This window comes from Eptesicus fuscus, chromosome 17 (assembly GCF_027574615.1).
Source record: "Eptesicus fuscus isolate TK198812 chromosome 17, DD_ASM_mEF_20220401, whole genome shotgun sequence".
In the NCBI taxonomy this organism is placed as follows: Eukaryota; Metazoa; Chordata; class Mammalia; order Chiroptera; family Vespertilionidae; genus Eptesicus; species Eptesicus fuscus.
The window spans coordinates 20,418,600-20,441,828 of NC_072489.1; the positions used below are offsets into that span (position 1 = coordinate 20,418,600).

General features: G+C 37.6%; 1 protein-coding gene across 1 annotated transcript in view; it reads right to left on the reverse strand.

Annotated features, from left to right (window-relative positions):
• TET1 (tet methylcytosine dioxygenase 1) overlaps positions 1-23,229 on the reverse strand; it is a 108,648-nt gene that overhangs the window by 10,257 nt on the left and 75,162 nt on the right. Inside the window, exons 4-8 of the mRNA XM_054729345.1 lie at positions 21,413-21,503; positions 20,769-20,862; positions 8,076-8,287; positions 3,947-4,097; positions 3,553-3,639 (exon numbers count right to left, since the gene is read on the reverse strand). Of these exons, the coding sequence (XP_054585320.1) occupies positions 3,553-3,639; positions 3,947-4,097; positions 8,076-8,287; positions 20,769-20,862; positions 21,413-21,503 (635 nt within the window). The remainder of the gene's footprint in view (positions 1-3,552; positions 3,640-3,946; positions 4,098-8,075; positions 8,288-20,768; positions 20,863-21,412; positions 21,504-23,229) is intronic.

Here is a 23,229-nt window from a genome sequence, read left to right on the forward strand (position 1 = left end):
GTTGCTAAAAATGAGATCCATATTCAATGATACTGGCTACTTGAATAACAGCAACGTCGACCTAAGAACTTTAATAATTGAGTGTGTCTAACAAGCCTCAGTCTTGGCAACTGTAACAAATCAGGGATAACCCTTTTGATTTCCTAACAAATTATGTTGATGCTTCCACTGATAAATAAATAAGTAAGTAAGTAAATAAATAAAGAGAGCCTATATCTAGAGTACTCTGTTCCATTCATCTGTCTCTTAATTATCTGGTACTTAATGTAGCTTACTAGATAGAATCAGGAAAGTTAGAATCCTACTTGAAAAACACTTCCTGTGTATATACACACATAATTTTCTTTATTTGGGGAAAACTATAGAAGTATTTAAACTAGAGGCCCGGTGCATGACATTTGTGCACTGGAGGGGAGGGGGGGAGTCCCTCAGCCTGGCCTGCGTCCTCTTGCAGTCCAGGACCCCTTGACGGACATCCCCTGAGGGGTCCTTAGCGCTGCTGCAGAGGTGGGAGCTCCTGCCACTGCCACTGCGCTCACCAGCCATAAGCCCAGCTTCTGGCGGCATGGAGCCTCCCCTGTAGGAGTTCACTGACCACCAGAGGGCAACACCTGCATTGAGTGTCTGCCCCCTGGTGGTCAGTGCACATCATAGTGACCGTCTGTTTTGCTGTTCGGTCAATTTGCATATTAGTTTTTATTATATAGGATACCCATTTAAAAATATTTTTATTGTTTTCTAGCACTTGAAATACTGGGTAGGGTGTTTTATTGCCAGTAAAATATTATGAACAATATAGTGTCACAATTCAAATTTGTCATCTTATTTATTGAGTAGAAATGGTTGTGAGTAGGAGGATAAGAGGCAAATAAATCCTGATTTTCTAATTGTTTTATTAGAATAAATGTGCTTCAGGTATAAAGATTTCTTTTAAATCAGATCTTTACCTGTTGGGGCTCAAGCCAACATCCCACTATTCTTCTCACCCTAAAATGATCTCAAGAACCATCCTATCTACATCCATGACAGGTTACCACCTGAACAGATTACCCAGTCCTCTACTAACCTGGCACTATTTCAGCATAGCCTTTAGTCAAGAAATAGAACCACCATCTAATTTTATTTTTATTTCAGAGAGGAAGAGAGAGGGAGAGATCAATTATGAGAAGGAATGATTGATTGGCTGCCTCCTACATGCCACCACAGGGGATGGAGCCCGCAGTTTGGGCATGTGCCCTTAACTAGAATCAAATCAGGACCCTTTAATCTGCAGGCCGTCACTCTATCCACTGTGCCCAACTGGCCAGGGCCATCCTCTAATTTAAAAAATCTCCCCAGACCAACCACTGCTCACCATTTCCTCTGGCCCAATCATAATTCAAGCTACTAGCTCATTTTGTTGAACCTACTCTTGGTCAACTGCAATCCATTATTCAAAGGGTAGCCATAGAAAATTCTTTAAATTACAAGTGTAATCATATAATTACTCAGTCTCTCTCTCTCTCTCTTTTTTAAAAATATAATTTAATGATTTTTTACAGAGAGGAAGGTAGAGAATAGAGTTAGAAACATTGACGACAGAGAAACATCGATCACCTGCCTCTTGTACACCTCCCACTGGGGATGTGCCCACAACCAAGGTACATACACTTGACCGGAATCAAACCCGGGACCCTTCAGTCTGAAGGCCGATGCTCTATCCACTGAGCCAAACCAGTTAGGGCATATCACACTCTTTCTTAAAAACTTTCAATGAACTTCCAAAATCTTGGAAGTGGCTTATAAGGACATTATATGCACCTCACTCTCCCTTGCCTGTTGAGATTCATACTGGCCTTCACTCAGTTCCTGGAATGAGTACTACTTCATCCTGTATTATGAGCACTATATAAATGTTACTAATTATCAATAATAACCATAAGCAAAAACTAATCTCACATTTATTAATTATATAACAGTATTATGACAGGATAGAAATTTGAGTCATGTTAATATTATTAATATATTTACATGCTAATAGTTTCATTATATAATATTCAGAAAGAAAATTCAATTGGTTAATTTTAAGGGACAACTGACATCACATTATTAAGTGTCAGATATTTGACACAACAGACCAGCTTTCCATTATCAGGTATTTTATATGCCCTTTACTAATTTTTTAATAGTTTTCTCCCTAAATGTCTAATACACTTTTTGTTAGACTTCTATGGTATTTTATTTGCAAATAATAGTCCTGTCTCTTGAATCTTTTCCTTGTTTTATTGCAATAGGTGGGAAATATAGAAAATGCTAAATAAATTATCTCTTTCAAAAGACCATTATTCATTTAATACCATGAATAAGTTTGTTTGATTTCAGAGAGGAAGGGAGAAGGAGAGAGAGAAACATCAATGAAGAGAGAGAATCATTGATCGGCTGCCTCCCGCACACCCAAAGCTGGGGATTGAGCCCTCAACCAGGGTATGTGCCCTGACTGGGAATCAAACTGTGACCTGTTGCTCAACCTGCACACAAATATTAAATAAACCTTTTTGAAAGATGTTCTAATCATTGTATTACAGATATAATAGGATTAATTCCTGCGGTTTTCTTTTCCATTTATCCTATATCATAAAATTTTGTATAAATTCCCTTTGTTAATTTATGGATGGTTTGCTTTTTAATACACCCACGCCAAATAATTCAAAGCTATAAATTCTATTTTCACCCATGCCAAATAATCCAAAGCTATAAATTCTATTTTTATTCATACAAAAAAAATGTTAAACATGCAAATACGTTTTACTGACATCTAGAGCAGTGTTTTCCAAGCTGTGGGTATAATGAATTAGTGGGCCATGAAATCAGTTTAGTAAGTCATAACTAGCATTTAAAAAATAAATGAAATTGCCCTGACCGGTTTGGCTCAGTGGATAGAGCGTCGGCCTGCGGACTGAAATGAAAGGTCCCAGGTTCGATTCCAGTCAAGGGCATGTACCTTGGTTGCGGGCACATCCCCAGTAAGGGGTGTGCAGGAGGCAGCTGATCGATGTTTCTCTCTCATCGATGTTTCTAACTCTCTATCTCTCTCCCTTCCTCTCTCTGTAAAATCAATAAAATATATTTAAAAAAAAATAAATGAAATTTAAAAAAAATCTTACTGCATTGTAGAGATACTTAGCAAGAACTATATTGGATATTAAGTTTTAATTTTTAAAATATTTTCATTGGTACATATAAGGTTAAGTATTTTTTTCTAATAGTTTTATTTTAATTATTTCCCTGTATATATCTATATAGTGGTTTGTGATATATATATATTTTTTTACAATTAGAGCTCAAAGTTTGAAAAACACTGATCTTAGAGTTAATCAGTATCTAAACTGTTGCCACTCCAAACAAAGCATAAAACATCACCACACTTAGTTGTTATAGGTGCCCCACCCCACCCCCGACCATGCACACTTGAGTTGTTAAGAGAATGGAATGATACTTATAGCTTGTTATTTTTAATGTAAGTACTCAACGTATTTAAACTTAACAGTAAGGTTAAGTAATTTCTTTGCTCACCATGGCCTCGTGTCCCGGACAAATTGCTTCTGGTCTCACATATCTTCTTTCTGGAATACGTCCTTTAGTAATTCTTTCATAGTAGGTCTGTGGGTAGTAAACTTTCTGAGTCTGTGAAATGGCTTCCTACTTTGGCTGGGTATAAAATGCTAGATATTCTTTTAATAATAGTTATCTCTGGGGTTAGGGGAGAAGGAGGGAGCCAGGAAAAATTGGAATTTGGCTTGATAGATTTACCTAATTTATTTATAATTATGATGTATTTCCATAAGTGTACATATTTTTACTGTCTTGTCAGTACTTTTAATACTTAATATTTTTACTCTTGAAAAACATTTAAAAGAAATATATATATATATTCAGTGTATAATTCAAATGTTAAAAGGGCACTTACATGTAAGGGAGAACTTGGATCAATTCTAAATCTTCTAGGGCTTGAGCTTCTACCAAATTTGCAGCCATTAAAGTACATACTCCATGAACAGCCAAAAGAGAATGAAGCTCCACAAGTCTCAGGATCAATTCCTTGACATGTACAGGTCCGACTGTAAGATGGTAATTGCAAGACAGTGAACTGATAAAGCAGGACAGTACTTCAGACAGATTCATATAACTTTAAAAGTACACATGGCTAATAAAATGATTTTAACACATCTTTTATTATTATATCTAACTACTGTTAATAACAATGCTAGAGATCAACCAAAGGACATGTATGCATCCATATAAGCCTAACCAATGGACACAGACCACAGGGGGCGAGGGCATGAGTGTGTGTGTAAGTATGTGGGGAGGGGGGGAAAGAAGGGGGGATGTGGGAATAAGGACACATGCAACACCTTAATAAATAAAGAAATTAAAAAAAAAATACAGGAGGGAATGTCTGAAATCTGAAAAACAAACAAACACACAATGCTAACTATACGTGAATATAATTAAACTAAATTAGGAGCCCTGTGCACAACATTCATGCACTGGGGCAGGGTGTGTGTGTGTGTGTGTGTGTGTGTGTGTGTGTGTGTGTGTGTGTGTGTGTCCTCAGCCCAGCCTGTGCCCTTTCCCAGGCCGGGACCCCTGGGGGAGCAGACCTAAGCAGGCAGTTGGACATCCCTCTCCCTCCCCGGAGGAGTCCTTAGTGCTGCTGCAAATGCGGGAGAGGCTCCTGCCACTGGCAGCTGCACTCACCAGCCGTGAGCCATGAGCCCTGCTTCTAGTTTAGCAGTGCTCCACACTGCAGGAGCGCAGTGACCGCCAGGGGGCAGCTCCTGCATTGAGCGTCTGACCCCTGGTGGTCAGTGCACGTCAAAGTGACCAGTCGTTCGGCTGTTCAGTCAATTTGCACATTAGCCTTTTATTATATAAGATTTTTAAATATTAAATAAATTTTAAAATAAAATGTTCGCCGAAACCGGTTTGGTTCAGTGGCTAAAGCGTCGGCCTGCGGACTGAGGGGTCCCGGGTTAGATTCCGGGCAAGGGCATGTGCCTTGGTTGTGGGCACATCCCCAGTGGGAGGTGTGTAGGAGGCAGCTGAATCGATGTTTCTGGCTCTCTATCCCTCTCCCTTCCTCTCTGTAAAAAATCAATAAAATATATTTAAAAATGAAATAAAATGCTCAAGATTGAAAATCTAAATAAACTGTAATAAACTATACAGATCTAAAACACTCATAACCTGTTTGATTTGAAGATGGTCTGAGAATGGAATATAAAGGGCCTGGATTTACATCCCAGGTCTGATCCCTACCAGAAATGAAAACTATAGTATTTCATGATCACTTTGGATTTTAACTCCTCCATCAATAAAACACATCAATATAATTTTCTGTTGCCTGAAAATAATAGTATATTGTATGTGAAGTCACTTAGAACTTTTGAATACCTTAAGCAGTCAACATCTCTGAAATGGAATAAATGGACTCATAAATCCTAATTTTATAGATTGAGTCTAGTATGCCAGTAATTCCTGAACTGAATTGAATCAGGCAAAAACAATCAGACAAGCCAAAACTGAGGAACACTATACAAAATTAACTTATTCCTTTAAAAAATGTCAATGTCATGTAACATAAAGAAGTGGGATTAAAGGATTAAGCAACCAAAAGATAAAAAAAAAACAACTTAATCCAACCAATCTGGGGTGAGAGAAAATTACTATATAGATTATTATTGGGAAACAGATATTTGAATATGAACTGTAGACTAGAACATTTAATTATTTGTTTAAATCAAAGTTAAATTTTCTGATTTTGATTATTATACTGGGTTTATGCAAAAGAATGCTTTAGGATATCTATATATATAAAAGTCTAAGTTGACGTACCTTGGGTGAAATAGAACTATTGGATTCTTCAAAAGATTAAATAAGACAATATATGTGTATCATTTAAAGCAGTGTCTGTAAATAAAAAATTATTGTGTACCCACATAAAATAATTAGCAGACATTAAAAATCATGTACAGTCCTAGCCAGTTTGACTCAGTGGATAGAGCATTGGTCTGCACCAAAGAGTCCTGGGTTCGATTACAGTCAAGGGCACGTACTTTGGTTGCAGGGTCCTCCCTAGCCTTCACCCTGATTAGGGCACGTGCAGGAGGCAACCAATAGATGTGTTTCTTTCACATCAGTGTTTCTCTCTGTCTTTCCCTCTCTAAAAAAAAAAACCAATGGTAAAATATCCTCAGGTGAGGATTAACAACAACAAAAAAGATGTACACAAACTTGTGGTCATTGAAAAGAAAAATATAATGAAATGAAAATATAAGCATAGCCTTAACCGGTTTGGCTCAGTGGATAGAGCGTCGGCCTGTGGACTCAAGGGTCCCAGGTTCGATTCCGGTCAAGGGCATGTACCTTGGTTGCGGGCACATCCCCAGTATGGGGTGTGCAGGAGGCAGCTGATTGATGTTTCTCTCTCATCAATGTTTCTAACTCTCTCTCCCTCTCACTTCCTCTCTGTAAAAAATCAATAAAATATATATTAAAAAAAGAAAAGAAAATATAAGCATAAATGAACGCTCTGAGAAGTATACTAATTCATCTTGTGTGGGAATTAGAAGGAATGATGTTTTTATTATATTTTGTATAATGACATTTCTTCTTAAAAAGAGACCTATTTGAGGAAAACTACATAAAACACTCCTGAGGGATATACAAGGAGACTTGAAAAAACAAAACAAAGAAACAAAAAAACCATTTATGGGATCGGAAGATTCATTATCATAAAGATGTCCATTTATTATAATTTAATGAAGCCCCATTAAAAATATAATTAGATTTATCTTAATACTACATAGTTGATTATTAAGTTTATTTGAAAGCACAAAGGGAAAAAAAAAAGGAATAAAAAGTCTTGAAAAACAGTAAGAATGGCAAGCTAGCCCTACCAAATATTAAAATATAGGCCAGCCAGTGTGGTTCAATGGTTGAGTGTTGACCTATTAACCAGGAGATCACTTGATGCCTGTGTGTGTTGTGTAGGAGGCAGGCGATCAATGATTCTCTCTCATCATTGATATTTCTATCTCTCCTTTCCTCTCTGAAATGAATAAAAACATATTAAATCAAGCATATACAATTTAAGAAATGTGGTACTCACTAGCTGAAAAGCCGAGACAATAATACAGCGTTCAAATACAGGAGAGTATTCAATTGCATAATTTCCATAATTAAGTAGCATTTCAAATCAAGGACAATAAGGAGTATTCTTTACAAAGTAAGAGTGTTGGAATAAATGGAAAAAACGATCGAAATGAATTTCTTCTTCTTAATATTGACCAGCATAAATTTTAAATACAAAGATTTATGTTTTTAAATATTTATCATCTCAAAAATTCTAAAAGAAAACAGGGTGAATTACTCTTTATCTTGAGAGATAGAAAAATACCCTTACCACCGAAACCGGTTTGGCTCAGTGGATAGAGCGTCAGCCTGGGGACTGAAAGTTCCCAGGTTCGATTCCGGTCAAGGGCATACACCTTGGTTGCAGGCACATCCCCAGTGGGGGATGTGCAGGAGGCAGCTGATCAATGTTTCTCTCTCATCGATGTTTCTAGCTCTCTATCCCTCTTCCTTCCTCTCTGTAAAAAAATCAATAAAATGTATTTTTTAAAAAAGAAAAAGAAAAATACCCTTACATACCATTCAAAATTGCGACACAAATAAGGTTGAAGATTAAAAAAACAGATCCTCTCTCACATTGCTGGAGGAAATGCAAAGTGGTCCAGTCCCCTGGGGAGGAAGCTTTTCCTTTATGGAAAAACTAGTCTGCTCTGGATTCTTGAGGTGAGCAGGATCCAGTATCAAAGAAAGAATCAGTAAAATAATATTCAAAGGGAGGATATCCTAAAATGGTCTTAACTCACTGTGAAATGATATATTTCTCTAAAGAAATGGTCACTATTTTTAGTTACACAATATCTAGAATCTTGTTCTCCCATATAAATACTTGGTAATTAATGAACAATTTTACATTACATAATAGAAGTCTGAATGTCAAGACAGTACAATATAGATATGATTACTTTTCATTGAGAGTGCATCTGCGGTCTGTGGGATGACCATTGTACGTCCTTAGGTTTTCGGTAAGCTCTGTATACAATCTGTCTGCCATCGGAAGAGGAATGCCATCCCATACCAGGATCACCACCACCGTCACTGCTGTTGGACAGTGGTGGCCGGTACGCTGCCGAACCAAACAAAGAATTTTCTCTTCTTCGCTGCTTCTTCTTAAAACCTGCAAAAGCAGAATGTATTCACTGATAGAAAACAAGAAACCAAAAGTTAAACAAAATGACTATTGCTTTTAAAGCTCTGTAGTATTTTACACACAAACACAGCTTCTGAGGTAGTTAGATCTAGGTATCGCCTAAGTTTAGCAATATCAATCTTAAAATTATTGAACAAACCTTAAAAGACTCCACATCCAGAAATATTTTCCTTAAAATGTTAATGCATTTTTTTTCCAAAATGATATGATTTTATTGATTTTAAGAGATAAAGGGAGGGAGATAGAGAGAGAGAGAGAGAGAGAGAGAGAGAGATTGGTTGGTTGCCTCCCACACACACCCTTACCAGGGATCAAACCTGCAACCCGGGTATGTGCCCTGACTAGGAATAGAACCGGTGACCTTTTGGTGCAGGGGATGATGCTCAACCAACTGAGCCACAGGAGCCAGGGCATGTTAATGTAGTTCCTTAAAATGGCCTTCCCCGTCCCTGGATCCGGGTGAGGCCTCGTGCACCTAGGCCCGGGTGAGCCCAAGAGGCCCTGGGTCGGGGAGAGGCCAAGCGTCCCTGGGTCCGGGTGAGACCATGTGTCCCTGGATCCGGGTGAGGCCTCGTGCACCTAGGCCCGGGTGAGCCCAAGTGGCCCTGGGTCTGGGAGAGGCCAAGCATCCCTGGGTCCGGGTGAGACCATGTGTCCCAGGATCCGGGTGAGGCCTCGTGCACCTAGGCCCGGGTGAGCCCAAGTGGCCCTGGGTCTGGGAGAGGCCAAGCGTCCCTGGGTCCGGGTGAGACCATGCGTCCCTGGATCCGGATGAGGCCTCGTGCACCTAGGCCCGGGTGAGCCCAAGTGGCCCTGGGTCTGGGAGAGGCCAAGCGTCCCTGGGTCCGGGAGTGACCATGTGTCCCTGGATCCAGGTGAGGCCTTGTGCAACTAAGCCCGGGTGAGGCCACGTGCCCCTGGGTCTGGGAGAGGCCAAGCGTCCCTGGGTACGGGTGAAGCCAGATCCTGGGTCCGGGTGAGGCCGTGCGCCCCTGGATCCATCCGGGTGAGGCTGGGTCCCAGGCCCGGGTGAGACCACGCGCCCCTTGGGTATGGGTGAGGCCACGTGCCCCTTAGTCCGGGTGACGCCGTGCCCCTGGGTTCGGCCGAGACCAAACCAGAGGGAGTCGGACCTCCGTTACCACCATTTGTCCACCATCCAGAGCTGAGGGGTCAGTGCTGACATGTACACATAAGGAACTACTGGACATCGAAATTGGGTCTCAAAAGAACTGTTGGTCCAGGGGGAAGCTCGCTACAGATTGATTCATTTGCCTGTCAGCATAAATATTATTGCTCGTCTCACATTCAGTTCTTATTAGTATATATCTAGTGACATATGATCTCGTTCATCTAGAGGAAATGATGAACAACATAGACTGAGGAACAAGAACAGAACCAGAAGCAAGGAGGCATCGATCGGACTATCGGGCCTCAGAGGGAGGATAGAAGAGGGTAGGGGGAGGGTGGGGGGAGGGGGGGAGTTCAACCAAAGGACCTGTATGCATGCATATAAGCCTATCCAACGGTTAAGTTCAACAGGGGATTGGGGCATGCGTGGGGAGAGGGGTGGGATGGGAATGGAGGGATGAGGACAAATATGTGACACCTTAATCAATAAAGAAATTAAAAAAAAAAAAAAAAGATTTGGAAACAACCTCAGTGCCCATCAACAGACGAGTGGATTAAAAACTGTGATACATCTACACAATGGAATACTATGCTGCCATAAAAAAAGAAGGAATTCTTACCATTTGCAACAGTATGGATGGAACTGGAGAGCATTATGCTAAGCGAAATAAGCCAGTCAGAAAAAAATAAATATCATGTGATCTCACTGATTTGTGGAATAAAATTAACAACATAAACTGATGAACAAAAACAGATCCAGAGACAGAGAAGCATCAATCAGACTGTCAAACTTCAGAGAGAAGGTAGGAGAAGGTGGGAGTAAGGAGGAGAGATCAACCAAAGGACTTGTATGCATGCATATAAGCCTAACCAATGGACACAGACACCAAGGGGGTGAAGGCATGAGTGGTGGAGTGGGGAGGGGGGGCAATTGGGGGATAAGGACACATATGAAATACCTTAATCAATAAATAAATAAAAAAAAGAGTTATGACTAAAAAAAAAAAAAAAAAAAAAAAAAAAAAAAAAATAAAGCTCTGTAGTGCATTCTATCTTTAAAAATTACTGTTTCACAAAGGGTCGAAGCCTATAGGACCTTCCGTTGTCAACCTAGCTTTCTCCAAATAACTCACCATAGAGTATCCGAGATGACTTGACTAAGGAACAACAGACAGAAAATAAATCTGAGGGATGTGGTTATTATTTGTAAAAGTAGACCAAAGCACTCTATTTATGTCACTGTTGATACAGTTTTGCAAAAGAGGTTCCAGAGGATGCTGTGGGGAAGAGTCTAACTTCTCTTACACCAATGTCACAACAGGACAAATCTATTTAGATGAAAATAACCAAGGATTCCTAACATTAAGAATGAACTTGATGCCGAAACCGGTTTGGCTCAGTGGATAGAGCGTCAGCCTGCGGACTCAAGGGTCCCAGGTTCGATTTCGGTCAAGGGCATGTACCTTGGTTGCGGGCACATCCCCAGGAGGGGGTGTGCAAGAGGCAGCTGATCGATGTTTCTCTCTCATCGATGTTTCCAACTCTATCCCTCTCTCTTCCTCTCTGTAAAAATCAATAAAATATATTTAAAAAAAAAAAAGAATGAACTTGAGTAATCACATTTAGCATTTGAAGAAAGTTATGGATCTTTTCCTTGAGTGGATGGCTGACTAAATAGAATAATGAACATAGAAAGCAATGTTCCTGCAATTTCTGTGCTTTTTCTCTCCACATTGTCATCAGGGTTTATACCTATTTTATCATAAGATTAGAGTGTCCAGCTGCTATGTTGAATGTAAAACACAACATTTTTGAGTATTTATCCATTTAATTTACATTATATTATACCCATCGGGTATTAAGATGTTATTTACACAATTACATTTTTCTGTCTCTAGATGGTTAACAATCATTGCTATCAAGGGTCCCCTTGAGTAGAGCTGGTTTTAGAACCTTCCCCCTAAACCTCATTATTTATATATACTGTGTCAAACTAAGTGATACCAGATAACTTTCAAGTTGTCAAGACTACAACAAAGTTCTATTGATCCATTCTTTGTATGAAAAATGCTAAAATATTATTTATTCACGGTATTTGTGCTTTTACCAGGTTTTCTACAAATTTCTTTCAATGAGCAATAGAAAATAAAGCATGAGTCTCAAAATTCAGATGTAGGTTCAATAAATTGCTTAAGTATTACCATGACATGGATAATTGAGTCTATCCAAAATTCACATATTAAGTCCTAAATTTCAATGTGATTGTACTAGGAAGAGGGACCTTTGGAAGTCGATTAGGTCATAGACAGAAAGCCTTCAAGAATGGGATTAGTGTATAAAAAGAGACCCCATGGAGCTTCTGAGCTCCTTCAATTATGTGAAGACACAAAGAAAAGAGAGTCCTAAACCGACCATGTGGGCTCCCTAATCTCAGACTTCCAAAACCCATCACTATGACAAATAAATTTCTGTTCTGTGTAATCTATCCAGCCTGGTGTTTTTTCATAGCAGTCAAAACTGAGTAAAAGACCTCTGACAACTGTAAATACATTCAAGATGACCCAAAAAAAAATGGAGAGGGATACCATGTTGATGGATTAGTAACTATTAATGTCAATTTTCCACAAATTTATTTTATTTTATTTTTAATTTAATCCCAATCAAAATCCTATCAACTTGTTTTGGTTTGGGTGAAAATTGACAAACTTGTTTCTATAAAAATGCAAAGAAACAGTAAGAGCCAAGAAAAGGCAGAGAAAGTGGTTAACAAGATATCAAAATCTATTGCAAAACTATAGTAATTAAGTTAGTTTCAAATTAGTACAATGACAGATGAAGAGATTAATGAAATAGAATAGTGAGTTCAGGAGATCAGTATAAAAATGATCACCTGACTTAGGACAAATTTGATAATGCAAAAAATCTTTTCAATAAACAGTACTGTGTAGACATCAATATAGAAAAAAATGAATCTTGACCCTTACTTCACATATGTAACTTGAGTTGTACTGTAGATCTAAAAATGAAAGACAAAGCAAAAAGTTTTTAAAAGAAAATAGCTTCATGACCTGCGAGCAGGTAAAACATTTAAAAATAGAATACCAAATTTAATTGTTTACAAAGGAAAAAGTTAACGTGGATTATTTTAAAATTAAGAACATCTATTCATCGAAAACATTAACAGGCAAAAGATAAGGCAAGCAAATGAGAGAAATATTTATGATAAATATATAATTTATAAAATAGTCTTATCCAAAATAAAGAACTTCTGCAAATGAGTAACAAAAACAAAATTAAATAGACACAATAGAATAGAATATCCAAATAGATGATGAGCTTAAGAAAATATAGTTAACATTATTAGCAAAGTAAAAAATGATTTAAAAGTACTACATATGTTGGTGGGGTTATAAAATGGAGCAACCACTATAGAAATTCTGGAGGTTGCTAAAAAAACAACAAACAACAAAAACCCACAAATAGACTGCGGGGTATATACCCAAAAGAATTAATACAGCAGCGTCTTGAACAAATGTTTCCATATCCATATTCACAGTGGAAGCAGCCTAAATGTTGACTAATAAATAAACAAAAACAAAATTTGTATATACACAAAATGGGATATTATTCAGACTTAAAAAAGGGAATCCTTTCAAATACTACAACATGCACGAACCTTTAGGAAATGATACTCAGTGAAATAAGTCAGTTGCAAAACGACAAATACTATATGATTCCACTTACATGAGTTATCTAAAGTAATCAATCAAAGAGAAATGAAAATTTGAATGGTGGTTATCAGGAGCTGGGGTAATGGGAAAAGAGGAGTTATTTAATGGGTATAAAGTTTCATGTTTGCAAGAAAAAAGTTCTGGAGATCTCCTTCAAAACAATGTAAATGCTTGTAAAGCGAATAACTACACTTTCCGATTAAAATCTCTATTTAAAAATTCATTGTATTGCTACCACTCTTAATATTCCCAAATTTTGACCCATGTTTAAAACCTACATCTGGTAATCTCAATAATCTTTAAAATCTTAGATAATAAAAGGGTAACATGCAAATCAACTGAACAGTAGAATGACCAGTTGCTATGACGCGCAATGACCTGAGGGGGCAGTTGCTCAATGCAGGATCTGCCCCCTTGTGGTCAATGCACTCCCACAGGAGGAGTGCTGCCCAGCCAGAAGCACAGAAGCAGGGCTCACAACTGGTGAGCACAGTGACCAGTGGTAGGAGCCCCACCTGTGCGGGAGCGCTAAGGATGTCTGACTGCCTGCTTAGGCCCAATCCCTGCTGGATGTCTTAAGCTGTCAGTTGGACATCCATCGAAGGCTCCTGGACTGCAAGACCCTCTCCCCCAAGTGCAGGAATCAAATACCTACCTCTAGCTATTTGAATAAGAGAGTTCTGGGTCGATACTATTGTGATGTCTAATCTTCTCTCCTTCCTATTAATTTCTAAAGATATAAACAGCAAAAGCAAATATCAGGTGGGCAAATATTACTGCAATCAGATTTGGAGAGATAAATGAAGACCTGATGCTCTCAACTTTGAAAAGTAGCTTATAATTAAAAAAGTTTCAGAAGAGCCTAGTTTGAGCCCCAATTTGGAAATGCAGTAAATCTGTATAAAAGTATTTTATTCTATGCAGAAGAGAACTTTAAAAAATGTTTTTTCCCCCATAAAGGGTGTTATTGGATATAAAACCTAAAGATTAGATATTAATCTTGTATTAGGATTAGTTGTTCGAAGTTTATGTAAGATTTTAATAATAGAAGCTATGAAAGACAATTTACTGTGGTTAAGAAATACCTTTGTTTTGAAAACACACCAATGTATTTATGGTAAAGGGCATCTCGCTTACAAATCGCTATTAGGGTATTCAGGAAAAATAGGAGGAAGAGCAAAGGAGAGAGAAGGAAAAGAGAAAGATAAAGCAAAGCAAATGTGGTAATACGTTACATTTGGGAAATGTCAATGAAGATTATCTGAAAATCTCTATACTATTCAAGCAACTTTTGAGTAAGTCTGAAATTATTTCAAAATAATAAGTTAAAAAATATTGTTTTTGTGCTGGCCAAAGTTTTGGGACTTTGGTGTTCATGGTCCTCAGTATTGGAAGACAAGCTCCAGGACAGAGTGACTGGATCAGTGGGGACATGCATAGCACAAGAGACAAGCTACAGGCAGGTATCTGGAAAGTACCAACTCCTGTGATGTGAAGGACAGGCCTCTGTCAGAAATGATACAAGAGCAAAGAATAAGTCTTTGCATAACCTGAGGGTGAAGAATGGGGGCATTTCTTGTATTGGAAAAAAATATCTTTTCAGTTAAAGTCAATCTGTAGAACAATGAATAGTCAATGCATATTTAGGTTCAGGTAATATCCTACGTAAATTAACGTGAATTAATAAGTATATAAACGTAGAAAAACTAATTAGTACCCATATCCAAAATACTGTCAAGAACAGGAAGATGTGCCCTAGCCAGTTTGGCTCAGTGGCTGAGCGATGACCTATGAACCAGGAGGTTGTGGTTCAATTCTTGGTAGGAACACATACCCAAGCTGCGGGCTTGATCACCAGTGTGGGGTGAGCAGGGAACAGCCGATGAATGATTCTCTCTCATCATTGATCTTTCTATCTCTCTCTATATATAAATGAAATCAATAAAAATGTATTTATAAAAAAATCATAGCTAGGAGCAACTCTGAAATCAAGTGTGGGATTGCCAGAGATCACTGTTGAGTTTATCAATAATCATGTTAAAGACAAAGTAGATTAAATTTCAACACAAAATGATGGTGGCCAACAAATCAAAAACAAAAACACCCCACCCATTAAGGTTATTTAAAGCTATATATATATATATATATATATATATATATATATATATATATATAAAATAAATGAACTTCATCCTTCGAGGGTAATTATTTATTTCTTGATCTGGGTAGAGATTACATAGGTGTGTTCTCTTTGTACAACTTCACTGAACTGAACATTTATGACTTGTGTAGTTTTCTTTATGTACATTACTAGAGGCCCGGTGCATGAATTCGTGCAGGATGGGCTCCCTCGGCCTGGGAGGTGATCGGGACCTATGAAGGGGGGGGGGGGGGGGGGGGGCCTGCTAGCAGGGAAGAGGGACCATGGGAGGTTGGCTGTGGGAGTGCACTGACCACCAGGGAGCAGCTCCTGTGTTGAGCAACTGGTCAACCGGTTGTTCTGGCTGTTTGGCTGGAATGGTCAATTAGGCTTTTATATAGAGAGAGATAGATAGATAGTTGAATAAAAAGTTCCCTTCAAAATGAACTCTAAGCGACTAAGCTAACGAAAAAGTAGTGCTAATAGTATTTTAGCAGACAATAGGTTTAAGTAAAGAAAAATGTTTTATATATATAAAAAAAAACAATGAAAAAAGGCAGTTTAACATCACTGACAACATCAACGTATTAGCTTTTGCCTAATTTTCATTGCCAAAGCATAAAATGGTCTTCTCACAAGTCAAGCAGAACACCAGCGATTCCCTTTATTACACTGACATGTTAATATATAAAGAGGTGCCAAATTTGGGCACAGATATAAGCAGCACCATGGTACAGACCAAAGACAATCAAGTCAGGGATCAGAGCCTTAGAACAAAAGAAACAAAAAGGGAAAGTTTGTCATTGTATAAATCTGGGGGTGGAGGGGGGGAGAGAGAGAGAATAGTGTGAATTGCTTTGACATAGGAGCTATCTGTACAGCCTGTCTGAATTCTCCTCCCTGCTCTTGCCATTACTCCAAAGCTCAATGGGGGAGGGGAGAATAGTGTAAGGATTTAATAGAGCATAGTATAGCCCTGCCCGGTTTGGCTCAGTGGATAGAGCATTGGCCTGCAGACTGAAAGGTCCCAGGTTCGATTCCAGTCAAGGGCATGTACCTTGGTTGCGGGCACATCCCCATTAGGGTGTGTTGCAGGGGGCAGCTGATCGATGTTTCTCTCTCATAGATGTTTCTAACTCTCTATCCCTTTCCCTTCCTCTCTGTAAAAAAAAATAAAATTAAAAAATATATACATATATCAAAATATATATATATATATCAATAAAATATATCAAAATATATCAAAATATATATATATATCTCAATAAAAAGAAATAATAATATAAAAAAATAGAGCATAGTATATTCAAGAGACTGTATCATCCAAATCTAAGTGAAGAGATAGCGAGTCCCTGAGAAATGCAGTGACAGTAGAGAAGAAGAGTGTGAAACATCTGCCACAGGCTCACAATTTTGGGTGAGTGTTCATGACCTCCGGGAAAAGAAACATTTCAAGGAAAGAAGAAAACAGTAAATAAGGATAAAGCAAAAACAATGTGAGAGTAGCTCACTAAATTTTGCTGCCCAGTCAGAATTTGCTGCTAGACTTTTTGTGTGTGACCCCTAAAAAGGGAAGCAATAACCCATTCTTTCAAGACAAGGTACCATGGTAAAAATATAAAAGAAGCCCTACTGGGTTTGGCTCAGTGGATAGAGCATTTGCCTGCAGACTGAAGGATCCCAGGTTCGGGTCGAAGCAAGGGTACATGCCCAGGTTGTGGACTCTACACTCAGTGTCGGGTATGCAGGAGGCAGTCAATCAATGATTCTCTCTCATCATCAAAGTTCCTATCTCTCCCTTTCCCTTCCTCTCTGAAACCAATAAAAATATACCTAAAAAAATAAAAAAATAAAAGCATGTGCAATTAAAATTATACATTTACAAAAGAATCCAACCAATTACTAACAAATATAAGTCTGCACACAGACATGAAATCACACAATGTTTAAGTTAGTTTAATATTTAATACATGACAAATGCACACTATGCAAGGTGAAAGTATATTTGGGGAAATGAAACCCATTAGTTGAACATTTACTAGATTTCTTATTTTAAAATGATTTATCTCCATTTCCTTTAACCCCTTAAAAAAAATAAATCCTGTATGAAGGATCCATATGTAGGACTTAATTATTCAGAAACCTAATCCTTTCACTCAACTTTTCATTTAATTTCTATCAATAGTTCCAAGGTGTGGGGTGAACAACTATAGCAGACTATTAATTCTAATACTCAAAAAATTTCCATGCCACAGAAGAAAAAAAAAAAATAATGAATACTACAGCAATACTATTTCAAGATAGCAATTCAAATTTTTCAAAAATTCAACATTCTAAAATATTCTTATTTAAGTTCCACATTCATACACTCAACAAAAACTTAGTAAGTGTTGACTATGTGCGTGGCATTGCTCCAGGTACTAACAATGAGCAATATGAATATTTATTTTTTATAAGAGAACATTTATTGGGTAAATTGCCAAAATAAGTATTTTAAATAAGATAAGTTGGAGAGTTTGCAAGAAGTTTAACATTATGGTTTTTCTAACATCTATCTTCATTTGACACCTACTTCATTAATTATGACAGATATGTAGAATTAACGCTTGGTTTTGTGATCAAGATTATACTTTTTAATTGTCATTAGTAAATATCAAAAATTTCAAGTTGGTTAGCAAATGTTCTTTATTTCATTCCTTATCCCTGGATTGTCTTTGTGAAAAGGGCCAGATATATATCACTATATATCAAAATATTCCATGTAATCTGAATATTGCAAAGGGAAAATAAGAAATTAATTTTGCTGCAGCTGCTGCATTGAAAGTACTAAATACTCTTCTTTGTACCTAACAACCCTTGAAGAAGAGTTATACCAAAAGAGGACTTTAACAGAAAGTTATGAAAATCTTTAGGCTGCAGACCCCATACAGTATGTTTTAATTAAAAAAAAAAAAATACAATGAAAGAAAAATACCACATGATCTCACTCATTTATGGATAATAAAAAACATTATAAACTTGAACAAAAAGACAGATACAGAGACAGTAAAGCATCAAACAGACTGTCAAATTACAGGGGGAAAGTTAGGGAGAGGTGGGGGAGATAAGAGATCAATCAAAGGACTTGTATGCATGCATATAAGCATAACCAATGGATGCAAAACTCTGGGGGGTGAGGGCATATATGGGAGTGGGGTGGGGGGTGGCAATGGTAAGATTATGTACACATAAAATACCTTAATAAAAAATTGAAAAAAATATATATATATACATATACACACACACATACCCAAATTCTATCAATGTAAGTATTCTTGTTGCATTACAGAAGTTTTCAAAGACAGGAAGGATCATTTAAAATCCCAAAACTGCCTTAGCTGGTTTGACTCAATGGATAGAGCATCGACCTTTGGACTAAAGGTCCCAGGTTGATTCTGGTCAAGGGCACATGCCCGGGTTGTGGGCTCGATCCCTAGTGGGGAACATGCAGGAGGCAGCCAATCAATGATTTTCTCTCATTACTGAGGTTTCTATCTCTCTCTTCCTTCCTCTCTGAAATGAATAAAAAATATTTTTTAAAAATCCCAAAACTTAATCCAGCTTCCCTGTTCTTTTGGATCACTCACTCCAAGGAAAGCTTGCTGACATAACCTGAGAATATTTGTACCCTTTGCTGCTTAACAGACAAATAAGTAAAGGACTCAGAAATAATGAACATATACTGTATAGATAATGAACATTGAACCATCAGTGACAAATATTGAGAATAAAACCCTGCTGTTTAATTCAGCAAATGTGCAAGGTACTATGTGCATTATTTTGTAAATAAAGATTCACAAAGTCAAGGGCTTCCCCTTTAGAAAAGACAGGGCTAAAGTAGATAGATGTACTAGGTATGGGATATATTGGATAGGGCTGAGATAGATATATTTAACTAAGCCGATGAATGTAGTATTCTTTTGAAAAAAAAAAAACACGTATTGTTATTGATTTCAGAAAGGAAGGAAAGAGGGAAAGAGAGATAGAAACACTGGTTGCCTCCTACACTAGAGAATGACCTCATAACCTAGGCATTGATTGATCAGCCGCCTCATGCCAAGGATCAAGCCCACCTGACCATGAACTGAACCTTGAACCCCTGGTTCAACTCATCAGTTGATGCTCAAGCACTGAGCAGCACCGGCTGGGCCAATGTAGTATTCTGACATGTTGATATTTAGTGAAGATGACATATTAGTCCAGTCTCGAAGATGTCCCCCATAATCACCACCACCTGGTCTTTATGCCCTTGCATAGTTCCTCCTGCATGGAATAGGGCAGTGATGGGCAACCTTTTGAGCTTGGTGTGTCAAACTTCGCCAAAAATCTGAGCATAACTCGGGTAGTGTGTTACTTTCAGGAAAAAACTTAACTCCAAGACCATAGTCGCAAATGTTTCATCCTCAGGAGCAGCAAATATTTCATCCTCGGCATGCGGCCGCGTGTCATCAGAAATGGCTACGCGTGTCAGTGCTGACACGCGTGTCATAGGTTCGCCATCACTGGAATAGGGCTTACTTGTGTAGCCACTTCCAAGGCTCATGTCACAAGAGACATTGTGGCTTCCTCCGTGTTATCCTTTGATTGACTCACTCTGGGGGAAACCAAGATGCTCTGACAGGAGAAAGCACTTTCAGAGGTATTTTAAGGAAATGAAGCCACTAGCAAACAGTCACTAAGAAGCAACAGGTAACTGATCCAGACCTTATCAATTACCTTCCTAGAATGCCCTTCTTAAAAGCATAAATCAGTGAGATAACACACCCCTAATTAAAATACATCAAAGGCGTTATGTTGTGTGTAAACTAAGACTCTAATTCCTCACCATGACCTATGAAACTATTCATGCCCTGGTTTCTGCCAACCTTTATACCTTCCCCTGCTTCTATTTGTTACCTCCTCAACTTCACTCACCCTCTGAGGTTAATGAGGAATGTACTCTCTTCCTTGACCTTTACATGTTCTCTGCTTATACAGGCTCTTCCCTACATTCTTGGGGGTATTCTTTGCAAACTCAGATCTCAGTGTAAATGTCCCCCCCCCAAAGAGGGCTTCCCATCATTATGAGAAACCTCTGGAAAGTTCTCACTAATGAGACGAACAAAATAAGGAATATTACATTGGAGTTAGTCTGGTAGACTAAGTATATGAAATGGAAGAAATTAAAAGTATAAAACTTGGAAAGGGGAATAAATTACATGATTGTACATCTCAGATACACAAGAGAAATAAACTGGAAAACCATAAATATGTAAACTCTATGGCAGGAGGCTGCCCATTGATGTTTCTCTCTCATCAACGTTTCTATCTCTCTATTCCTCTCCCTTCTCTCTCTAAAATCAATGAGAACAAAGTTTTATACATGGAAAAATCCAATTTGAGAAATGTATAAATACAAAATACTTACCCACTTAGCGACAGGACATCCACGAGAGCTTTTCGCTTCTTTTCCAGTATATATTACTTTTTCTATCCTTACTGCACTTCCTTTTTGCCCATACCTGAGTACAAAACACAGTGAAAAGAAAATAATTGCAATATATACTTTTTAACATCTTAATGTGCATAAGATATGGATTTATAAAAGTACAAAAATCAAACTCTCGTCATTATTTTTGTTAAAAACTTAGTTTCATGTGGCAGATATTTTATTATATCCAGTTTTTTACTTAACCTTAAATATCACTCTTTAAAAGTGGCCTGGCTCCCAGACAGACAAAAGGAATGTTAATGGTGTTGATGGAGGTAATTTGAACTATTTCTACTATTATTATGCAATAATATAAAAAAACGAATATTTCTGAAAAAAAAATTTTTTAATTTAACGAAGACAGCCTTGCTTTTTGAGTGTCTTGTTGAGTGCCCAATGGCTCTTGTGATGAGTGGCTGAGCAGGGACACCAGGAAGCGATTCTCGTCCTGGGCCCTAAGAAACAGCCATCTCATATTCCTGCAGGTGTTCCGTTCATCTCATGTTTATTCCCAGAGATAATTCCTCTGCATCGAGTCTGGTCCACAATAATGATTTTAACAGGGAAGCATATTTCCTCACCTATTCTCCATGATTTCCCTGACAGCAGCAACATTTGGTCCTGCCCCAAGGTGCGTATAATATGGGCCTTTTTCTCTTTGTATAACTCGATCTGTGGAAGGAATAAGATTATTAGACCCAAAGTTTCACAGAACTGCATAGGGGCAAGGAAGAGCTAATTTATAGGTTTTTTTTGTTGTTTTTTTTTTCTTTCCAATTCAGAAGAATGAATCTTGACAAGGTTTTGGTAAGCTTTGTCTATTAAAGTCTAGGCCAATGAGCCCTGAATTTTTTAACTTTATGTTCCTAATTCATTTTTCGTCTGAGAATCAGAGGGGGGAAATATATTTTAAGACGTGGGTCATACTTATTCTCTTAATTTCTTGCTTTTAAGAAATCTATTAATAATTGAGGTACAAAATTCAAATTTATCCAAGAACAATATATTTAAAAGCATGGTTTCAGAATCCTATTAATTGAGCCCAACAATTTCACTAAGGATCTGTTCTAGTCTACAATTGCACAATTATGTATTTATAATGCAAATGTACACAAGAATGTTCCTAGTTACAATTATTTGTAATATCAAAAGAGAGAAAACCTTAACATCTGTCAATAAGTGATAGGTTAAATAAGTTAGGAGATGTTTATATGATGGAAAACAATAAAGCTATTAAAACAATACAATAATATTTACAATCACTGTAAAAAAGTAAAAGAAATTCTAAAACAACATTTTAATTTTTTTAAATTACAGTATAAATTCTATTATTTTGTATTAGTTTCAGATGTACTAAAAAATCTAAGAATTCTTAAGGTAAAAAATTTAAAACAAATTTAAAGTCAGTATAATGTCAATTCATGTAGAAAAACTAACAAGCTTTATTTTTAGAAGATGTTTGCATCACAATTCCATACTATTTGAATTTTTGTGAATTACAGATTTACTAGAAAACAGTGTTTCTAACTTGGTCTCTTGAATCATGCCTAACTAGAATCACTGTGGAACTATTATTGGCCTGGGTGTACCCGCCTACACCGAAATGTCATCACTGAACTATTTTGATTGGGCACCAAATACAGCTTGGGGTTAAGTTCTGTGGCTTCTCCACCAAGATATATTGAATAGATTTCAATTTATTACTAGTTATCTAGAAAACTCGTTCTTAATCAAGGGTGAATTTTCCTTGGTGGGACACTTGACAATGTTTTTGGCTGTAACAACTGGGCAGGGTGTGTGTGTGTGTGTGTGTGTGTGTGTGTGTGTGTAGGCCACAATACCACTAAACCGTGACAATGCATGTCTCCCTACAATAAAGAATTATTCCCTCTAAAATGCCAATAGTGATAAATTTTAGGTACCCTGACCTAGATAGAGGTTATTACCCTTAAGGTGCTAGAACATAATAACTCCAGGGAAATCCTTTACCCTTCCATGTGATGGTCCCACTTGGGATGATTTCTGAGTGAATCTGCTTTTTGTTTATCTTCTTTAAGTTCCTATTTCTATAGAATGAGCACAATAACCTCACATGTAATTGTTATAGGAAAACACAATTCCGTGACCACTGTAGATACTCAATAAACTTGATGCCTCGCTGTCTGAACTCGTACACTGTGACTAGTTAATCTGTGTAAGGAAAGAGTCTTCAAACTTGTCAATCATCCCATTGAAGCTGTGCACAGGGCAGCATTAGACTATCTCAGGTGTATAAACTTCACAGATCTTTTTTGCATTTGTCATGACATTCAGAGAATAACTCTTACTATTTGACCTCAGATTTTTAAGCAACAAATGGTAACAACTGAGCCACAATGGCCAGGACAAACAACTCAAT